This window comes from Suncus etruscus, chromosome 7, assembly GCF_024139225.1.
Source record: "Suncus etruscus isolate mSunEtr1 chromosome 7, mSunEtr1.pri.cur, whole genome shotgun sequence".
In the NCBI taxonomy this organism is placed as follows: Eukaryota; Metazoa; Chordata; class Mammalia; order Eulipotyphla; family Soricidae; genus Suncus; species Suncus etruscus.
Genome location: NC_064854.1, coordinates 55616313 through 55638667, shown reverse-complemented (window position 1 = coordinate 55638667; position 22355 = coordinate 55616313). Strand labels below are relative to the sequence as shown.

Below are 22355 nucleotides of genomic sequence, written 5' to 3'. Positions count from 1 at the left end.
CTATGGTTTTGATTGGACAGATCCTCTGAGCCTTCTTTCTTTTTTGGGGGGGGAGGGCCACCCAGCGGTGCTCAGGGGTTATTCCTGGCTCTGTGCTCAGAAATACTCCTGGTGGTACTCAGGGGACCAAATGGTATGCCGGGGATTGAACCTGGGTCGGCCATGTGCAAGGCAAATGCCCTCCCTGCTGTGTTATTGCTCCAGTCTCCCAAGCCATCTTCCTATCAGTCGCAATGAAGAAACATTGTTCGACCAAGTCTAAATGACCAATTTTAGCATGTTGCTGTGTTCCTAGTTTGGGTATCTCGATTCCTGGGATTGGAGCAGGCTTGCATGGCAAGTATGACAGAATGTCTGAGTTACTTGTGTTTCCTACGTCCTCATCAGCTCTATGCTTGACTTCTCAAAGTTCTGCTGAATTTCAGCAAAATGTTGACAGCTGTGTTATATGTAACCTTTGCCAAGGAGAGACAAGCTCTGTGAGTGAATGTGATTGACTGCTAGGGAAGGAACATATCCTATTAACCCCTTGTTTAAGAACTCCTTGTACCCAAGAGCCATTTTTTTAATAGGTGATCCTTGAGCCGGGCGTTGCAGTTGGGTATTCAAGCAGTGCCCACATTGGCTCTCCCTGAGTGTGCCCAGGCCTGGTTCCTGCTAGACCCTCTGTAGGAATCATCCAGATCTCTTCCTCGGTGCTGCGTGTCCCCTTCTCAGGCTCACCCAGGTACTGAGCTGTGCTAGCTCATATCCACACTCCCTCCCAGACAGATGGCTCTCCTATTCCATCCATCCCACCCCCAAAATACTGCTGCTCTGATTTGTGGCTCTGGGAGCCAAGTTCTTTGTGCCTACTAATGAGACCAGCTTTACCCAGTACCAAAGTTCAGTACCAGGCCTTGCTCATGCCCTCTTCCCTGCTTGAAGTCAGCCTCCTGTGGGAGATGGCCAACCGCCAGCCCCATTTTGGGGTGCAGAGACTGACAGTCAGAGGCCTGCAGCTTCTAAAGAGAAGGAGCTTGAATCAGAAGCCGGGAGAAGACTCCAGGGTCAATGGTTTTCCTTAGCTGCTCCACCACACCTGGCTTTGTCCTGCTGTTTGTGGCCAACTCTGCAGCAAGCCCGCAAGCTAGAATTTCTATCCTGGCTGAGCACTGCTCCATCATACAGGAATGAGGTTCTGGAGAAGACAAGCCCCACGGCAGCAGCATTTAAATCCTCCACTCAACTTCTTCAAAACCTGAGAGTTGAATCCTGAGTGCCTCTGAACTACCTTAGTCTTAACTTGGCTCTGGTCTCAGCCTTGTCCTGGTTTGCTTCTCTTGGGGTTGATCCTCACTTAGTTAAGCAGGCCTTTGTGAGTCGTTTTTGTTAGGATGTTTCCATCCTTTGCACACCCCAGACTTCTGCAGCCATTTCCCTCTCTCCTTTCCTATGCATTCTCCAGTTGGTTGTCATTTGTCGACTGCCATCCTGAGTCTCCAAGGAGGGCTTGTGTCCACGAACCACAAACTCTTTCTCTGCAGCTCTCACGTTGACCAGGGCTGTGAAGTGTTGCATTGTTTAGAGTCATGGTGATGAAAACAAAAGAGTAGACAGGGTGGAAAATTTCTTCTTTCTTTCTCGAGCAGTCATAAGAAGGGAGAAGCATATTGCTTTTTCAGAGTAGGAGCAGATACCAAAGACATGTCAGAATGAGCACTTCCACTTTGTTTCCTTAAATTGCTCTCTGCAAATTAATTGGAAATGTAGCCCTGGGGCCAGATAGGTGGCACAGCAGGAAGGGCACTTGCCTTGCACACAGCTGACCAAGATTTGATCCTCAGCATCCCATATCCCCTGAGCTTTCCAGGAGTGATCCCTGAGCACTGCTGGGTGTGACCAGAAGAAAAAGAAAAGTTAACCTCCAGAGTCTATTGTTTTGTTTTTCATAAAAAGACTTTTAAGTATATTGGAATTGCCTCTGCCCTAAAGCTGTAAAAATAACTTGCAGGTCAAGGCCCACTCAGTTCACTTTAACAAAAAACTGGAAACTCTTCAATCGTAAGATTATCCCAGTCATGGACCAGAACTGGGAAGATGTTTGCTCTGCACATGGCCAACCTAAGTTTGATGCCCACTATCCTATATGGTCCCCTAGCACTTCCTGGAGTGATTCCTGAGTACGGAGCCAGGAGTAAACCTCAAGCACCGCCAGGTATGGTCCCCCTCCCCAAAGAAAAGGATTGTCCCAGTCATCTTTGAAATAACCTTCCAAAGCCAACGAAGATCCAGAGTCTCATGAAAGTTGAAAACAAATCAAATTGTATGTTCTCGAACACCTGTATCCTTACCACATAACTTATTGTAGAACAGCTAAGAGATCACCCAGGAATGGGATTGTGTTGTCATGGAGAAATAAAGTGTCAGCATCAGAGCCAGGGAGAGCAAAGAGGATAAAACATTTGCCTTGCACACCAGCCCCAGTTCAATCCCCAATACTGAGGACTGACCCCTAAGTACAACTGGGTGTGACCCAAAATTAAAAATGCCCACTAACTAATCTAAATTCTATGGCTTTTTTTGTTCGTTTTTGGGTCATACCTGGCAGCGCTCAGGGATTACTCCTGGCTCTGTACTCCGAAATCACTCCTGGCAGGCATTGGGGGGGAAGGGCACATGGGATGCCAGGATTGTGTGCAAGGCAAATGCCCTACTGCTATGCTGTCTCTCCAGCCCTTGTGGCCATTATTTCCTTGTGGTACGTCTGTCAGAGGCTTCTGTACAACTCAAGCAGTAGAAAAATCTCTTTCTAGTTTTTTGTTTTTTTTTTTTAGTTTTTGGGCCACACCCGGCAGTGCTCAGGGGTTACTCCTGGCTGTCTGCTCAGAAATAGCTCCTGGCAGGCACGGGGGACCATATGGGACACCGGGATTCGAACCAACCACCTTTGGTCCTGGATCGGCTGCTTGCAAGGCAAATGCCACTGTGCTATCTCTCCGGGCCCCTCTTTCTAGTTTTGTGAGCTTTTAAGTAACTGCATTTTCCTCCTCTTTATAAAAAACTTTTTGGCTGTCATCAAACACAAAATAGTAAAGCACAATAAGGAGTTTAGTAGGTAGGTGGGTCACATGTAGAGCGAAGAGTGGCTTTAACATTTGTTCAGCGTCACTTTGTCTGCAAGCACACTCTGGTTTCGTATTTTCCCACATGTTCAGGTTTAAAAGTGAGAGGTCCATAAATCTCTGTTACCTCATAAAACCTTGCTGTATATGTTAAAATTTTCCTAGTTCTCAAGAGAATGTTATAAATTAGTTACAGCATGCTAGTTTAAGCTGTGCTGGATTGCTTTTAAGGGGGGAAGAGGGGAAGGATTTGCAAACTTTAGGTTAATTTTTTAGCTTGTTAGTCTTCAGACTGGCTGTGTGTTGGAGAAAAATGGGGGGAAAGGACCAGAAAATGCTGTGAGGCCTTTACCTGGCTTCGTTACCCCAGGAGCTCTCCAGAGATGATTGGTTGCCTTCAGCTCATCGGAGAAGTACTTTTTGAAGATGCTTAAGAGCAGGGTATACTCGCAGTGCCTGAGATTTGTGGGTTCCAGATGACTATCTTGCCTGAGCCTTTAGGGAGAATCTGCTTACAGGGGTCCATGGGACCAGAAAGTTCCCCCTGGGTGCACGGTGAAGAAGAGTTAGGTTTCTCAGAAAGTGGAGTATCCCTGGCTTTCCCAAGTACTTAGAGTTCTGGGGCTTGAGAAAGGTTGATGAAACCTTAGCTCTGCCATTGAGGACTTGCTGAAGATTCTCACGGGAATAATATAATAATTTTTAAATAATTTTGGGTAGGTTTTTTTTTGGGGGGGGGACCACCACCTCCATTGGTGTTCAGGGCTTAAGTCCAGCGCTATGCTCAGGGTGGGGCTCAAGAGACCATATGCGCCTCTCTGGCCCTTAGAGTAAAATACTTAAAGAAAGAAACAAAAAAAAAAAAAAAGAAAAAAAAAAAGAGAAACAAATAAAATACTTAAAGAAATGTTTGTGGCCAATATATTTTTATCAAGTCTTTTTTTTTTTTTTTTTGGTTTTTGGGCCACACCCAGTGACTCTCGGGTAACTCCTGGCTAGGTGCTCAGAAGTCGCTCCTGGCTTGGGGGACCATATGGGATGCCAGGGGATCGAACCGCGGTCCGTCCTAGGCTAGCGCTGACAAGGCAGACACCTTACCTCTAGCGCCACTGTGCCAGCCCCATTGTGTGTAAAATAGTCGTTCAGTTGTGTTTAGACCCATTGTTTCGGCTTTTATTTATGTTGGTAATGAGAATTACTCAGAGGATACTTTCATCTTTTTTTATTCATTTCAATACAACACTTTTCTTTTTTAAAAAATGTTTTTGCTATCTTGGCTTTTCCAAGTAATGCCATTTGTAGCAGGCTTAATTCTTTTGAGCAGTTTAAATTGTTTCTACAGGTAAACACTAGACCACCACCCCTGCTCACACCAAAAAAAATATTACCAGGTTTCTCTTAAATTCTTGCAAGGAATTCTGCTTACACTTTGGTTTTCCTAGGAGACATTGTTGCAAAACCATTATTCTAGATTCCATGAACGGTGTTTCCAACCCCTACCGAGTTATTGGACAGCATCCATAAATCTCATTAGCGCTCACACATTCACTGCTGTTTCCCCGTAGTTTGTGACCTTTGTTTTTCATCTCTGTGCTATTGAGCCTGTGTAGTGAAGCTGTTGGTGCTTGAAATTTGTCTCCAGTGTCAGGAGAGCCCTTGTTTCCTGAAACCCAGCATGTGTCTCTGAGCATTCAGGCTCTCCATGGTGTACATATTGGCCCGTTTCTATGGGAAATTGTAAGGCAAAACTTACTGCAAAGGAATTAAGTTGTCTGTTCCAGAACTTTCATGTTTAAATAAAAGAGATCCCGAACTTTCTACTACAAATGTAAAGCAAGGATGTTTCTCCAAACGGCACATTATTTAATAGAAGCAAGAGAAATAGGAAATAGGAAAATACCTTTTTGCATCTGCCGGTAACGCGAGCCCAGCTGTGCCACTCTTGCCCTGGCCTTGGTCAGTGGAGAAGCTAGCTGGTGCGTGGCTTGGGTGGCTGCTGCATGTTTGTCAGCTCTCCCAGGGAGCCGCTCTTCCTCGCAGCTCTGGGCGGCCCCTGCGACTGTCTGCCGCGGACTGGCGGCTCTGGTCTGTGGGCGGCTCCGTGGAGAAGGTGAAGGCGCTGTGGCTTGGCTCCGGCTGCCACATGAGGCACTGGAGCGCGCAGCAGGCGAGCCCGGCCTCCCGCTCTCTGCTCAGCCCCCACATAGTGCTTCCTTCTCTCACTGCTCAGCCCTCAGTTACGTCACCGGTACTGCTGGAGACTGGCTTGGGAGGGGGAGCTCTCCTCCTTCGGATTTCCTCTCTTTGCAGCCTGAAATGGGGGCGGCTCCGAGTTGGGAACAAGGAGAGATTGTGCCAGCTGCCTGGAAGGCACCATCTGCAAACATAGAAGCCTGGTCAGCCACAGTTAGGAACCGAGCTAGTGTTCAGATCTGCTGGGTGCATAGCTGGGAGAGACTCATGCACCCTGAGGGGTCAATTCTGTTTGAGAGGACTGGGGTATTCTGAGAGGAAACAGCGTAGAATGCCTCTCATAGAATGCAACCTTAGACTGATGGGTTTTTTTTTTGGTGGGGTTTGTTTTGGTTTGTTTTGTTTTGGTATGGTTATGGTTTTTGGGCATACCCAGCAGCGCTCAGGGGTTACTCCTGGATCTATGCTCAGAATTTGCTCCTGGAAGGCTTGGGGGACCATATGGGATGCCGGATTTCGAACCACCATCCTTCTGCATGCAAGGCAAACACTCTACCTCCATGCTCTCTCTCCAGCCCCCTAGACTGACGTTTTTAAGCTCCTAAGAAATTTGATGCTGGAATAGTATATCTTAAGTGTACTTTCTTAAAGCTGTTTTTATATGTAATAACAAAAAAATAAATAAATGGAGGGAAGGAGTATATATAAAAATCCTTCAGAAGCCTAATTTGCTTTCAAACTAAATCATGGTGTTCCGGGGCCGGCAAGGTGGCGCTAGAGGTAAGGTGTCTGCCTTGCAAGTGCTAGCCAAGGAAGGACTGCAGTTCGATCCCCCGGCGTCCCATATGGTCCCCCAAGCCAGGGGTGATTTCTGAGTGCTTAGCCAGGAGCAACCCCTGAGCATCAAACAGGTGTGGCCCGAAAAAAAAAAAAAATATCATGGTGTTCCATAGCATCCTCTATTCTACAGCATACTAGCCTGGGTTTGATCCCAGTATCCCATAAGACCAAAATCGTAAAATCGTTTAGGGGTCACACCCAGCAGTTCTCAGGTTTTACTCGAGGCTCTGCACTCAGAGTTCAGAACTTTATAGGTTGCCAGGGATTGAACCCAGTACCCCTGGTAACAAGGCAAGCACCCTTCTAGCTGTGCTATGACTCTGGTTCTATATGGAGAATTTTGAAGGGAATTTCAGGCCTACAGCAGCCTGAAGAGAGCACTGTGGGGTGTGCTGAGTGGGAAAGGAAGGATGCAAGGACAAGGAAAAGGATTGCTGCACCCCTTTTGGCAAAACAGTACTCGGACCTTTAAACAGATTTATGGTCTTGAAGAAGTTAGACCTGAATAAGGGGAATGTGAGTGGTAAAGGCCATCATGTGTTGGCATTGGAAGCCTCTGAGAGTTGACAGTAGTGTAAAAGACGTGGATACTGGCACAGCTATGTTCCAGTCAGCTGCTGGCACTGCTCATGGCTTTCAGTATCATCAAGCTTCAGATTTCCCTCCCTAATGCCTGCTAATTCCTTCCTTGGCTTCTGTGAGAACCATTGACCCCTGAGCGAAATATTAGATGGGCAGAAAGGGGCCACGAGATTGGCCAGGAGACAAATACAACATGATATCGAAGTAGGAAAGTATATTCTCATCTCTGGCTGTAGTTGTCCACATTTTTACGTGTACATTGTTGGAATCAAGTGGCTTTGCATGCTCAGAAGTACGGCCAGATTACTGGGTGTTTTATTCCTACAGAGAAGTGTGAGGTGGGGGTGAATAGTATCCCATGAACTAGTTCAGAAATCCAGTTATCAGCTTTTAAGCAGATCTTTACTACTGGAAGGAGATACTTCCAGGGTCATTAGGGCTCAAGTGGTGATCATGTTCAACTCAGGGCGGAGACACCAGGAGGCAATCACTAGCCTTTGCTAGTCCCCGTGTGCCTGTTCCGGGTTCCAGGGACCCATGTCTGGGAGGGAGAGCAGGTGCTTATGGTGCAGAGAGTACGGGGCTAGTTGGGAAAGGTTTTGCAGTAGGGCCTGGGGAGCCAGAGCTTCTAATCCAGCCTCCAGAACAAACCAAAAAGCATTCAATGGACTGAGTGCGGGCTCTGTATGGTGGAGCTTGACGTGTATTCCGGGGAACCACATGGTCTCTGAGCACGACCGGATGTGGTCCTCAAACAACAGCATATATATAGACCCGACATTGACAGAAAACATAATTCTCATGTCCCTTCCTACCTCAAGATTGAAATTAGATTTCAGTAGACATGAACTGGCAAAGCAGCATGATAATAAAGACAGTATATTCTAACTACTTTGTTAAGAGCTAGAGAGTCCTTCTTTTGTCCTTTCCCAAACTACCAATGACATTTATCTGCTTTCCTTTTCAGGTATCTTTTTGTCAGATTTAACATACATTGATTCAGCATATCCTTCAACTGGCAGCATTCTAGAGAATGAGCAAAGGTCCAATCTAATGAATAATATCCTCCGAATCATTTCAGACTTACAGCAGTCCTGTGAATATGGTGAGTTTCCGGGCCCAGCACATTCAGCAGCGACTCTCTTTTTACTCCTTAATCAGACGGTGGCCACATGTACTTAGCATGAACCTCAGTTTTTTGCTTCGTTAGTCCTAGATCTGCACTTGGTTATCATTCCTGGCAGTGCTCGTAGGACCCTATGGGATACTGGTGATCAAACCTAGGTCTGCCATGTAGAAGGCAAGTGTCTTCCCCACTATACTACCACTCTGCCCCAAAAGATTCCTTTTTTTCTTCAGTTTTTGGGTCAGACCCAGTGGTGCTCAGGGTTTACTCCTGGCTCTGTGTAGGGTACTTATCTGAGACCCACCCATTTCTGGGAGGGGTCTTGGGAACCAGATAATAGGTGTGACTTTACCTGCAAGACCCGGCCCATTCCTGGGAGGGGTCTTGGAATAGGTAGATAAACCCGGAAGCCAGGGAATTAAGGGTCTTTGCCTTTTGGCCCTGCTGGGCGCTCTGAGGAAGATGGCTGAAAGAGTTTAGACGCAGGGTAGCCTGGAATGGCTGAATGCCTAAAAGGTTATGAGATAGGCCACACACACGTGGTGGCTAGGGCATGAATAAAGCTGATGGTTCCTAATGCCTGCCTGTGAGTGAGTCTTGATTACGCCGATTACCTGGGCCTGGAACCCACCGGCTGCATGGGGGATGAAGCCACGTGGCTGGGGCCTAAGCACAAAGGCCTCCATCCATTGCCATCCAGCCCCATCGTTATTTATTTGACACAACAGCTCTGCACTCAGAAATCACTCCTGGCAGGCTGGGGGTGGGGGGGGATGGACTATATGGGATGCCGGAATTTGAACCACCATCCTTCTGCATGCACAGCAAACACCCTACCACTGTGCTATCTCTCTGGCCCCAAGATTCTATTTTTGAAAAAGGTTTTCAGTTATTTCTCTTCTGTTCTTTTCATAGCATGTCTTTCATGTTACTTAAAATTTTTTGGTTTTTTGTTTGTTTGTTTTTTTATCCTACTTAGCTACCAGATCCATTAGGGAGTGGGTATTAGATCTCTCAATTTCGAGTGAAACCTGAGACATTGATCATAGGCAAGGGGATTAACTTTCTTTAATCTTATATTGAGTCAAGATCCAGTTGTTGTCTGAGGTGTTTATCAGGAAAACATATGAAAAGCACTTTAGCAAGCTCAAATGATTTGAAAATAGTTTTGCACGATGTGGGCAAAAGGCTGAGGCTCTGTGCGCAGGAGCCCTGAGCACTGCCAGAAGCAACCTCTATGGTCCAAAGCCAAAAAAATTTTTTTCAGTATTTCAGTGCTGTGTTGATGCGGGCCATAGAAAGATCAGAAAGTTAGGCTGTTGGTCAATATGATATTTTGTGTGTGTTAAGAGGCAATGCCTGAGGCCACAGCGGTGGCGCAAGTGGTAGGGCATCTGCCTTGCACGTGCTAACCTAGGATGGACCGCACGGTTTGAACCCCCAGCTTCCCATATGGTCCCCCAAGCCAGGAGCAATTTCTGTCGCATAGCCAAGAGTAACCCCTGTGGCCCAAAAACTCAAAAAAAGAAAAAGAAAAAAAAGAAAAAGAGGCAATGCCTTTTAACTATTGATACTGTTACCTCATATATTTAAAGTTTTTTGTAGTCTGGTTTTAATGAATGTCCCATCTGCACATTTTGGTTTTTTGTTTGTGGGTCACACCTGGCAGTGCTCAGGGATTATTCCCGCTCTGCACTTAGGAATCACCCCTGGTGGGTTCAGGAGACCGTATGGGGTGCCAGAGATCAAATCCAGGTCAGTTGTGTGCAAGGCAAGCACCCTCCTACTTTCCTGTCTACTGTCACTTTGAAGAATACCTGAAAGAGCTCGAGAGAGAACTCAGCAAACACATTGCAAGCTGTGTATGAAGTCAGCCTGAGTTCAGTCTCTGACACTACATGGTCCCCAGCACTGCTAGGAGTGATCCCCTGAGCACTGCCAGGTGAGACCTGCTCCCCACAAAAAAAGCCTCAGAGACCAGAGATATAGTCCCTGTTGGGGTTGGACACTTGCTTTGTACATAGCTGACCTGGGTTCAATTCCCACACTACATGTGGTCCCCCAAGCACCTCAGTGTGTGTCCCCTCCAAAAAAAGAAGACACTATTCCCAAAGCTATACCCATTCTTATGTACTCGAATGAGATCTTACAGAAATTACTATGGAATATTTATCATTTGCATTCCCTTTATCATTTGCATGTGACTTTTTATACAACCAGCATTTAATTTGTGTGTGTGTGTGTGTGTGTGTATGTTTTGGGTCACACCTGGCAGTGCTCAGGGGTTACTCCTGGCTCCATGCTCAGAAATTGCTCCTGGCAGGCACGGGGGACCATATGGGACGCTGGGATTCGAACCGATGACCTCCTGCATGAAAGGCAAACGCCTTACGTCCATGCTATCTCTCCAGCCCCACCAGCATTTAATATATAATTTTCCAGATTGCCTTCAGTTTTGCATGTCATCCTTGCACAGGGGCCATGCTAATCTTCTCTGTACCGTTCCAATTTTAGTATATGTGCTGCCAAAGCAAGCACCGGATTGCCTTCAGTTTTATGTTAAACAAAATTTCTTTCAATAATATGCTTCTAGAATCCATTTTCAAATGTGCTGGCTAAAAGCCTCAATTTACTTTTAAATATTTTTCATCGGCCAACCTGCTTAAATGTTGAGTGGCGATGTACCCATTGGTTTATTATTAACATTTAATCTTGTGCTTTCTCCAGATATCCCCATGTTGCCTCATGTCCAGAAATACCTGAATTCCATGCAGTATATCGAAGAGCTACAGAAGTTTGTGGAAGACGACAATTACAAGTAGGTTGACGCTTTACCTACAATATGTGACCCTTTGTCCTGCCCTCTGCCCTTCTGGGTATTACCTACATGAGCCTAGTTCAGTTGATTGCTTACAAAGTGAAAAGCCACGACTTCAGCCCTGCCTTTAAATATTTTAATAGTTATTTATGTGATTGAGCTCGAACAAAGTGACTGCATTATTAACTATTTCTAAGTTGTTGAGGGCTGATGTTTGATAGTTTGGGCATAAATTTTTTTTTTTCCTTTTCCATTAAAGCACTGAATTTTCTTGGAACTGTATCTTTTAGTCCTTTTTTTTTTTTTTTTTTTTTTTTGGTTTTTGGGCCACACCCGGTAACGCTCAGGGGTTACTCCTGGCTATGTGCTCAGAAGTTGCTCCTGGCTTGGGGGACCATATGGGACACCGGGGGATCGAACCGCGGTCCGTCCAAGGCCAGCGCAGGCAAGGCAGGCACCTTACCTTTAGCGCCACCGCCCGGCCCCCTTTTAGTCCTTTTTTAAGGTAGTTTTTGGGGTTTATTTTTTGGGGGGTGTCACACCCTCCAGTGCTCAGAAATTACTCCTGGCTCTGTACTCAGGAATCACTCCTGGTGGGCTCGGGGACAAATGGGATGCCGGGGATTGAAGCTGGATCAGCCACTCTGTGTACTATCACTCTGGCCCCTGGAATTGTATCTTTTATATTTTCTTTTTGGGGTACATCCATTGATGCTCAGGGGTTATGCCTGGCTATGCACTCAGAAATCGCTCCTGGCTTGGGGGACCATATGGGACGCCAGGGGATCGAACCATGGTCCATCCTATGTTAGCACATGCAAGGCAAACACCCTACTGCTTGCACCACTACTCTGGCCCCAGAATTGTTTCTTTGAATAGACTGGAAAAGTAATGAAAATCTGCAAAATAAAACATTACTTCTTTTCATGGTAATTTTAGACACACCTGTGGATCTATTTTCAACTGCTTCTGTGGCTTGAGAAAATGAGCATTCTTTTAAGGGCTAAGTCACTTAAATAGCTATATCCACTTCTTTTCACCTTTCCAATTCTTTCCCAGGTGGGAAGGAGTTTGGAATTATTAATTATATTATTAATATAGTTCAGTGCTATATTCTATACCTCATAATAACCAAGTTTTACTGTTATATTTCTTTTCTCCTAAGAGACGAGTTTCTCTCAAGCTAGCTTTGCTTGCTAATACAAAATTTTAAACCATAAAAAAGGCAGATTGAGGGGCCAGAGCGGTAGCACAGCAGCAGGGCACTTACCTTGCACGCGGCTGACCCAGGACAGACCTCAACTCGATCCCTGGCAACCCATACGGTCCCTCAAGCCAGGAGTGATTTCTGAGCGCATAACCAGCTGTAACCCCTGAGCATTACCAGATGTGGCAAAAAAAAAAAAAAAAAAAAAAAAGGCAAATTGATTGGGAAACATCCGGGAAGATAAGTGAAGTGTGAAAGATTGAGAAAGCCCAAAGTGAATACCTAAATGAGGGTATTGTATCAGTTTCCTTCTCATCTAATCTCATCAATATCCTTGTTCCAAAGAAGAAAAATGCACTGTAGGAAGACAAAGAACAGAATTCCTGTCAATCACTCATCTCTTTAATACACCGACTTAAAGGGGTCAAAGCGACACTACAACCATCAGGACACTTGCCTTGCACTAGACCCACCTGGATTTGATCCCTGATACCCCATATGGTCCCCAGGTCCAGCCAGACATGATACTTAAACACAGAGCTAGGAGTATTCCAAGCCAGGTGTGCCCCCCAAAAAGAACCAATGAAATTTTGGGGGGGTACAATTCCCTCCTAGGTTACAAGAAATGAGGATTAAGAATCTGTTTCTGGGGCCAGAGAGATAGCATGGAGGTAAGGCGTTTGCCTTCCATGCAGAAGGTCAATGATTTGAATCCCGCATCCCATATGGTCTCCTGAGCCTGCCAGGAGCGATTTCTGAGCATAGAGCCAGGAGTTACCCCTGAGCGCTGCCAGGTGTGACCCAAAAACAAAAACCAAAAAAAAAAAAAAAAAAAAAGGAATCTGTTTCTTAGGCATACTGTAATTTGTCAATTTGAATGTCACTTGTATTTGACAGAGTTAGTAAAGAATTGATTTTTAGGGGCTGGAGAGATAGCATGGAGGTAAGGCGTTTGCCTTGCATATAGAAGGATGGTGGTTCGAATCGTGGCACCCCATATGGTCCACCGAGCCTCCAGGAGTGATTTCTGAGCATAGAGCCAGGAGTAACCCTTGAGCACTGCTGGGTGTGACCCAAAAACCAAAAAAAAAAAGTTGATTTTTAGACAAATGCTTCCTAATAATAATGTTTGGGCAGCACTGAAAGTGTGATCTCCATCTGTTTTAATATCCTCTCTCATCTGGTCATTTTCACCCACAAGAATTGTCCCTCCTTTTCTGTGGAACTCAAAATTGGGTATGTTACCTTCAATGAAACTTATATACCAACTATTAAACTTTGACTCAGGAGAGTGATTTAGAAGGAATTTTACAAACCTTGTTATTTGTTTTTGGGGTTTTTTTGTTTTTGTTTTTTGTTTGTTTGTTTTTGGGCAACACCCGGCTGTGCTCAGGGGTTACTCCTGGCTATCTGCTCAGAAATAGCTCCTGGCAGGCACAGGGGACCATATGGGATGCCAGGATTCGAACCAACCACCTTAGGTCCTGGATTGGCTGCTTGCAAGGCAAACGCAGCTGTGCTATCTCTCTGGCCCCAAACCTTTTTATTTGTATTCATCTTTGATGGGTTGCTTGAGTTTTAGGTATTTAGCTTTGAACAAGGTTTTTCTTTTGTTTGTTTTTTGGGTCACACCCTGCAGAGTTCAGAGGTTACTCCTGGCTCTATGCTCAGAAATCGCCCCTGGCAGGCACGGGGGACCATATGGGATGCCGGATTCCAACCACTGTCCTGCATGAAAGGCAAACGCCCCATCTCCATGCTATCTCTCTGGCCTCCTTTTTTTGTTTTGTTTTGTTCAATTCTTTTTTTGGGGGCGGGGGTTGGGTTTTTGGGCCACACCTGGTGATGCTCAGGGATTACTCCTGGCTATGCGCTCAGGCTATGCGCTCAGAAGTCGCTCCTAGCTTGGGGAACCAAATGGGACACCGAGGATCAAACTTCAGTCCGTCCTACGCTAGCACTGGCAAGGCAGACACCTTACCTCTAGCGCCACCACGCCGACCCCTGTTTTTTTCAATTCTGTGTTAACTGAAGCTCTTAGATCATCCAGTAAAGATTTAGAAAGAATTCTTTTTTTTTTTTTTTTTTTTTTTTTTTGGTTTTTGGGTCTCACCCGGCAGTGCTCAGGGGTTACTCCTGGCTCCAGGCTCAGAAGTCGCTCCTGGCAAGCATGGGGGACCTTATGGGACGCCGGGATTCGAACCGATGACCTTCTGCATGAGAGGCAAACGCCTTACCTCCATGCTATCTCTCCGGCCCCTAGAAAGAATTCTTATAATGTTCAACAGCTGCTGAAGGTGTCCCTAAAGCATGATACCAAGTTAAATCAGCTTTTAGTCATTCTCAAATATCTTCGATTGTTTTCTAATTGTTTAGCAATGTTGGGGCAGGTTAGAGGAGAATCCTTTATTTTTTTAAACATGATTTTTGAAGTATTTTCTCTAATATTTTTCTCTAATATTTTTTAACTGTAAGATCAAATAAAGATTGTACATAAAGAATACTAGGGGCTGGAGAGATAACATGGAGGTAGGGCATTTGCCTTGCATGCAGAAGGATGGTGGTTCGAATCCCAGCATCCCATATGGTCCCCTGAACCTGCCAGGAGCAATTACTGAGCATAGAGCCAGGAGTAACCCCAGAGCGCTGTCGGGCGAGACCCAAAAAAAATAATACTACATTGCTGAGGTTATTGGATAAAAATGCTTTTGCTTTTATGAGAAACCATGTGATTTTGATGTTTTAGTATATATTAATCTTTTTTGTTTGTTGTTTCTCTTTACTATTCAGACTTTCCTTAAAGATAGAACCAGGAACAAGTACCCCACGCTCTGCTGCTTCCAGGGAAGACTTAGTAGGTTAGTGCTGGCTCCTTGCTCATCACCCAGTAATCAGATAAACCAACCCAGAGTATGTAAAATTAAAAGGATATAAGAGCTTGGCACACCTTTGGCTACCTGAAAAATATCTTCTTGGTAATAAGATCAATGGGGGGGGGGCTGTTTATTTTTAAACTAAAATTATTTTATTTAAATAAAATATAAATATATATTTAAATATAAAAATAATTATTTCAAAAGAACTCACTTGTACTATTGGTAATATTTAACCAAGCACTGGCTTTAACCAAGACAGATCTGGCCAGGGATATGGCTCAAAATATTAGTATTGGACACTTCTGTTATTTTTTCCACCTCATATAGGGCTTAGCCATCAGAGACAACCCAGCTATTGTGGGGAACATGTAGTAGCCATGTAAAACTCAAAGCCTGTGCTGAGCCATACCTCCAGCCCTCAGAGGTCATGACTTTCTGGCTGCCTCAGGTGTTTAAACAGCAAGTCATGAGACACCTGAGCGAATGTCAGTCTTCAAGGGATAATTGAACAATCCCAAATTCACTTTGACATTAAACCATATAACCAGATTCGGAGAGTATCTGAAGGCTCAGGTTCTGTCTGTCCATGAAAGGAGAGTACTTAGTGGCATCAGGGAACAGTTTCTACCTTCATTAAGTGGAAATGCCTTGGAAACTGGCAGTCGACAACTCTTCTCTCTTTCCACTTGGCTCACAGGTCCTGAAGTGGGCGCATCCCCACAGAGTGGCCGCAAGAGTGTGGCAGCCGAAGCAGCGTTGCTCCCCGCCACACCACCCTCACCCCGGAACCTCATTCCTCACGGACACAGGAAGTGCCACAGCTTGGGTTACAAGTCAGCCTTTTCCTTTCCTCTTTCCCTCACTGTCAGGACTTCCATTGGGGTTTCTTTCCTGCTTATGAAACCTTACAAGTGTTTTCCATATTTTGCAGCCCTTTTCTGCTTTGTGTAAAGGATCATTCTCCTCAAAGCTTATTTTTTCCTTAATCTTCATTGGGAAATGAGCATGTCACTATAATGTCTTTTTCCATTTGGGACAAATGAGTGAGCACTACAGAAATTCATCATAAATAAAATCAGGACACTGCATACTGCTATCCTGTTAAATTTGAGCCTTCTTCCCTCCTTCCCTCCCTCCCTCCCACCCTCCTTCCCTCCTCCCTCCCACCCTCCCTCCTTCCCTCCCTCCCTCCTTCCCTCCCTCCCTCCCTTTCTTCCTTCCTTCCTTCCTTCTTTCCTCCCTCCTTCCCTCCCTCCTTTCCTTCCTCCCTCCTTCCCTCTCTCCCTTCCTTCCTCCCTCCCTCCCTCCCTCCTTTTCTTCCTTCCTTCCTCCCTCCCTCCCTCCCTTCCTTCCTTCCTTCCTTCCTTTATTGGTTTTTGGGTCACACCCAGCTGCGCTAAGGCTTTATGCTCAGCTTTCTGGCTTTATGCTCACAAATCATTCCTGGCAGGCTTGGGGACCATATGGGATGCTGGGATTCAAATCTGCATCCATCCTGGGCAGCTGCATGCAAGGCAAATGCCCTGCTGCTATGCTATTGCTTCAGCCCCAAATTAGAACTTTTAAGTAAGTTATTTATTTGGTTTTGGTTTTTTGTCCCACACCTAAGTGTGCCAGGGCTGACTCCTGGCTCTGTGCTCAGGAATCACTCCTGGTGGTGCTCAGGGTATCATACGGGATACCAAAGATCAAACTTAGTTGGCCGCATTCAATTCAATTCAAGGCCACAAATGCCCTCCCCACTGTGCTTTTGCTCTGGCCCCTATTTTTTATTTTAACCTTTATAAACTTGGGTCTTTAAATTTTGTTTTATTCCCAACTACAAAGAAAATAAGCATTTTTGTTCAATCTCAATACATTTGTAAGGTTTTGGTTTTGGTGGAGGGGCAGGTGTGGGCACACACCCAGTGGTTCTACAGGGTCATGATGCTAGATCAAGCCCAGCCTGTCTGCATACAGAGTACCTAAACTCAGCCCATTTGTTTGTTTTTCGTTTTATTTATTTATTTATTTATTTTTGGCCACATCCAACAGTGCTCAGTCTTGGGGAACCATACTGGATGTTAGGAGCAAACCATTGTTGGCTCAGCTGCAAGAAAGGCAAATGCCCCCAATGACTTTACTATTGTTCCAGCACATGCTCTCAGCTCTTGAAGCCATCTTCATGTTCAAGATTGTTTTCTCATGGAAATGGAACTGTGGATCAACTTTGCCAGGCTTGTTGTAGAAATTGAATAGCTTTTTCCCCCATAAGTGACGTTTTTGATAGGCCAGAGTCAACATGTTGACACTGAAGCCACTCTTTGTGTTAACTAAGCCACATGCAAGTTAGAGCCACAGTGGGCACAAGCCAGCCAACAGCACCTCAAAGTGGCCTCTATTGATCAAGGAGATGAATCACAGTTTTCTGAAATAGATTGTCCCTATGCTCTTAGTTAGAAGCTATTATGAAGAAACTCTGTGGATTCGTTGGCCTGGAGAATTGGGAAGTCAGTTCACTAGAGCGGGCAACATGTTTGATCTCCTGAACCTTGATCTTAGAGTATCTAAGTATCTGTCCAATCTGAGGCCTCTGATGGTGATAGAGGAGCCAAGCCCATGTTTATGTCTTTCCAGTTTCATTCACAAGATGAACACAGCGGAGTTTAAGAGTGCAACGTTCCCCAATGCAGGCCCCCGACACCTGCTGGACGACAGTGTCATGGAGCCCCACGCCCCATCTCGAGGCCATGCTGAGAGCTCCACGCTCTCCAGCGGCATCTCCATTGGTGAGTGTCACCCCTGGGGTGAAGTCCCATCTGAGGACAGAGCCCACAGAGTAGCCCCAGCCAGCAGCTCCTGGACTTGAGAAGTCAAGAAACTGATTAAAAAATGCTTTAAGCTTGGACTCCCAACAGGGGCCAGCAAGGAATTGGAGTGGACGCTTGAAGTGGTTCCTGCATTTGGGACTGTGAGCCAGCTCTGACTCTGGTTTTTGAACTAAGCCCCCAACTAGGTGGAGGTGCTTTAGGCATGGTCAAAAAGATGAGCCATAGGGGTGGGTGTGGTATTAAGGCATTGGGGGATTTAAGAACTGGGATTTAGACATGATGTCTTAATAAGATATCAACACCAGAATAACATCATTATAGTTTCATAACTATAGAGAATTTGTTTGTTGGAGGGTTTGTTTATTTTCCTTTGTTTCCGTGTCTGGGATCATACTGGTGGTGGGGTACTTACTTGGATCCCAGCTTTAGTGCTGTGGGGAGGGTCACATGCCACATGTGTGGTGGTACCAGGGATCAGAATCCACTGCACCCTCCAGTTCCTGAGCCCCATCTTAGCCCTGAGAATTAGCTTTGGGGTTGGGGGTCGTGTTTGAGCTACTCCTTGATACTCATTGATCTCTGGACTTACTTCTAGCTCTGCACTCAGAAATTACTCCTGGTGAGCTCAGGGAGCTATATGGGATACTGGGATCAAACCTGGGTCAGCAAAGCACATGCCCTACCCAGTGTGCTATTGCTCCAGCCTCTAAGGAATAATTTTTTAAATACTAGATACAGTGTGTAGTTCTGGTGCTTAAAAATAGAATGATTTTCTATTGTAGGTAGCAGTGATGGCTCTGAGTTAAGTGAAGAAACCTCGTGGCCTGCTTTTGAAAGGTAAGGAAACTTATCCATATGCACTGCTTTGATTTGACTTTGTGTCAAAGCATACAAAGCATATCAAGTCTAAGAAAAGCTTATTATGTTATCTCCAAGGATTTGTTTCAGCTTCCTGATTTGTGGTGGCACATCAAGACATGAATCTGGATTTTAGTACAATTTAAATTATAATTTAAGAGGCTGAAGAGCTAGTACAGTGGGGTAAGATGCTTGCCTTGCATGTGCCCTACTTGGGTGCGATGCCTGGCATCATGTATGGTTTTCCCAAGAACCACCATATACTTAGTTCTTGAGTGCAGAGACAGGAGTAAGTCCAGAGATCAATGAGTATGACCCAAACACTCAAGAAAAAATGTTTTTTTAATTTAAAGGTAATATAATCATTGTAGCCATTATTTCCTTTAGGGCCAGAGCGATACTACAGCTGATAGGACGTTAGGCTCAATTTCAGGAAGGAATGGAGGGAAGCAGGGACGGAGGGACGGAGGGACGGAGGGACGGAGGGAGGAAGGAATTGGAGGTATTGATTGACTGATTCACTTCAATATAGCTTATTTTAGTAATTGTAAGGCAGATGTTTTAACAGCTAGTCTTAGGGAAAGACTCAGTCTCTCTCCTCTGCTGCTTTGTCAAGGCCAAACTGCCTCAGGCTGCCTATAGAGGCTGACTCCCTTCAAACACTTGAACACTGCAAGCAAGAATGTCAAGTCACACACTTGCCAGTTTTCTGCTGAAATGTCCCTTCTCCTCTTTGCCTTGTTCCTCTACGAGAGAGAATCGCATTTGTCTGTCTTCCACAGTGAGAGACTGACCTTCCAGCAGACGGATGGTCACCTTAAAAACATGTCCGAGCAGCACAGTTACTTAATAAATACCCACCTGAACTTTGCTTTATATATGAGCTATTTCAGTTTTGCCATTTTCATACTTAATAAATATCTGATTTTTTTGGGAGGGTCACACCCAGCAGTGCTCAGGGGTAACTCCTGGCTCTGCATTCAGAAGTCACTCCTGGAAGGCACGGGTGACCGTATGGGATGCCGGGATTTGAACCACCGTCCTTTCTGGATTGGCTGTGTGCAAGGCAAATGCCCTATTGCAGTGCTAGCTCTCCGGCCCCAAATACTTGACTTTTTTGAGGGGGGAGGTTGTTGGACCATACCCTGCGATACTTAGGGGATTACTCCTGGTTCCTCTGCACTCCAGAATTACTCCTGGTGGTGCTTAGAGTTGGGGAGGGCAGCTGTTTGGGATGCCAAGGATTAAACCCGAGTCAGCCCTGTGCAAGGCTAACACCCTCTCCCCTGAACGATCATTCTGGGACCAGTGAGCACTTGATTGGTGACCAATATTGTTCCCTTGCCCTGTAAATTAAATATCCGATTTCTAAGCAGGAGTGTTATTGTTTAGATTGAATTTTAATGACTTGGGTGTGGGAGGGGGCATTGGACTATACAGTGCTCAGGGCTTACTCCTGGCTTTGTGCTTAAGGATCACTCCTATCAGGGTTTGGGGGACCATATGAAGTGCTGGGTCTTGAGCCCACATTAGGTACATGCAAGGCAAGCACTCTCCCCACTGTACTATCTACTCCAGCTCCTTGAACCTTAAATGTCATTAAAAGTGCTGGAGTTGAAACTATTAATTGATCTAACTTTACACCTGTCATTTAATAGAAAACAATTACACTGTGTATCTGTTGGAAGTTAAACTAGATTTGAATTACTTAAGTTCTTGCTGGCTAGTTGGAGAAGGAAATCCTCATTCCTAATGGAATTTTGTTTTTGTTTTTGTTTTTTTTTTGGGGGGGTCACACCCGGTGGTGCTCAGGGGTTACTCCTGGCTGTCTGCTCAGAAACAGCTCCTGGCAGGCACGGGGGACCATATGGGACACCGGGATTCGAACCAACCACCTTTGGTCCTGGATCGGCTGCTTTAAAGTCAAACGCCGCTGTGCTATCTCTCCGGACCCTCCTAATGGAATTTTGTTTGTTTTTTTGGGCCAAACCCAGTGACGCTCAGGGGTTACTCCTGGCTATGCGCTCAGAAGTCGCTCCTGGCTTGGGGGACCATATGGGACACCGGGGGATCGAACCGTGATCCGTCCAAGGCTAGCACAGGCAAGGCAGGCACCTTACCTCTAGCGCCACTGCCCGGCCCCCCTCCTACCCTCCTAATGGAATTTTATAAAGCTCTCTCACCTTTCTGTGATTAAGATTTCACTTGTTAAACCTCATTTTTTCAAAGTAACACTGATGCTTTCTGCTCCGGTTATCATTGTTCCCAAATTTTGTTCTCAGTTTGAGAAGATTTTCAACTTTTCTTTTTACAAGTATTCTGCTTTCACTTTCATCTCTTTTTGGGTTTTCCTGAAACAGGAAAAACAAGAGTTTGCCTCTGATAGACTCTGAATCTATAGATTAATTTTTACCCTCTAGGAAGAGCCTTATGCCACCCAATGTTGCTTTGAGAGGCTATTAAGAGTCTTAAATGGGGCCGGAGAGATAGCATGGAGGTAAGGCGTTTGCCTTGCGTGCAGAAGGTCGGTGGTTTGAATCCCGGCATCCCATATGGTCCCCTGAGCCTGCCAGGAGCAATTTCTGAGCATAGAGCCAGAAGTAACCCCTGAGCGCTGCTGGGTGTGACCCCCCCAAAAAAAGTCTTAAATAGGAGGCCAGAGTGATAGCACAGCAGGTATGACATTTGCCTTGCATGCGGCCTACCCAGATTCAATCCCTGCCATTCATATGGCCCCCCAAGCCTGCCAGGAGTAATCCCTGAGTGCCGCTGGGTCTGGCCCAAAAAAAAAAAAACAAAAATAAAATCTGGGGCCGGCGAGGTGGCACTAGAGGTAAGGTGTCTGCCTTGCAAGCGCTAGCCAAGGAAAGGACCACGGTTCGATCCCTCGGCGTCCCATATGGTCCCCTCAATTTCTGAGCAATTAGCCAGGAGTAACCCCTGAGCATCAAACGGGTGTGGCCCGAAAAACCAAAAAAAAAAAAAAAATCTATGGAACTTGTGGCTGAAGAGATAGTACATTTGCCTTGCACAGGGTCGATGAGGTTTGATTCCTGATACCACAGATGGTCCCTTTTTTTTTTTTTGGTTTTTGGGCCACACCCAGTAATGCTCAGGGGTTACTCCTGGCTATGTGCTCAGAAGTTGCTCCTGGCTTGGGGGACCATATGGGACACTGGGGGATCGAACCGTGGTCCGTCCAAGGCTAGCGCAGGCAAGGCAGGCACCTTACCTTTAGCGCCACCGCCCGGCCCCCTCAGATGGTCCCTTGAGCCCACCAAGAGCACAGCCAGCAGTAAGCCCTATGTCCTGCCAGGTGTGGCTCAAAAACTAAAGACCAAAAAAAAAGACCAACCTGGGCTGGAACCCCTGGAGTGATATAGTAGTACAGCGGGGAGGGAACTTGCCTTGCTCACAACTGACCCAGATTCGATTCCTGGCACCCCATAGGGTTCCCCAGGCTTTGAGCACCACCAGGTACGGCCCCCAAACAAGTGAGTAACTGGGTTGGTGGTGTGCTTACTCCACACGTCCCTTACGAGACAGGCCTTAAACAGAGTTACCTTCACCTTCCAAACAATTCTTTCTTTTATAACAAATGTTTTGCTTTGCAGACATTTGTAGCTAAAAATATCTGCTGTCTTCGTGCCAAGATTAAGTCAGTGACTCTGAAAACATTTTGAGAGCAAATCCATGCTGTTCAGTAAGATTTATACATGAAGTAAGAAAGAATAAACAAAAAATTAAGATTTAAAACACCTTCTATGGATTTTGAGCCTGAAAATCGTACTCTGATGAATACACCATTTGTTGTTTTTGTTTCTAGAAAGGCATGAAATTCATTGCTATTTAAATAGATACTTTTTGCTTATGCTTCCTTATTTACTGATGGAGCTACTATACTGGCCTTTCTCAGGCAAAAGAAATAGCAAGGGCGTTGT

At 45.6% G+C, this 22355-nt stretch overlaps 1 protein-coding gene and 1 non-coding gene across 3 annotated transcripts in view; one reads left to right on the top strand and one right to left on the bottom strand.

Moving 5' to 3' along the window:
- Nucleotides 1-22355, top strand: part of RALGPS2 (Ral GEF with PH domain and SH3 binding motif 2) — a 443748-nt gene that overhangs the window by 411526 nt on the left and 9867 nt on the right. For both annotated transcript variants that reach the window (XM_049776392.1, XM_049776394.1), the window contains 6 exons: nt 7687-7824; nt 10573-10663; nt 14661-14728; nt 15444-15579; nt 17363-17514; nt 18339-18393. In XM_049776392.1, the coding sequence (XP_049632349.1) occupies nt 7687-7824; nt 10573-10663; nt 14661-14728; nt 15444-15579; nt 17363-17514; nt 18339-18393 (640 nt within the window). The remainder of the gene's footprint in view (nt 1-7686; nt 7825-10572; nt 10664-14660; nt 14729-15443; nt 15580-17362; nt 17515-18338; nt 18394-22355) is intronic.
- Nucleotides 10276-10383, bottom strand: LOC126015263 (U6 spliceosomal RNA). Its single transcript, XR_007498146.1, has one exon. It is a non-coding gene; the product is annotated as a U6 spliceosomal RNA (small nuclear RNA).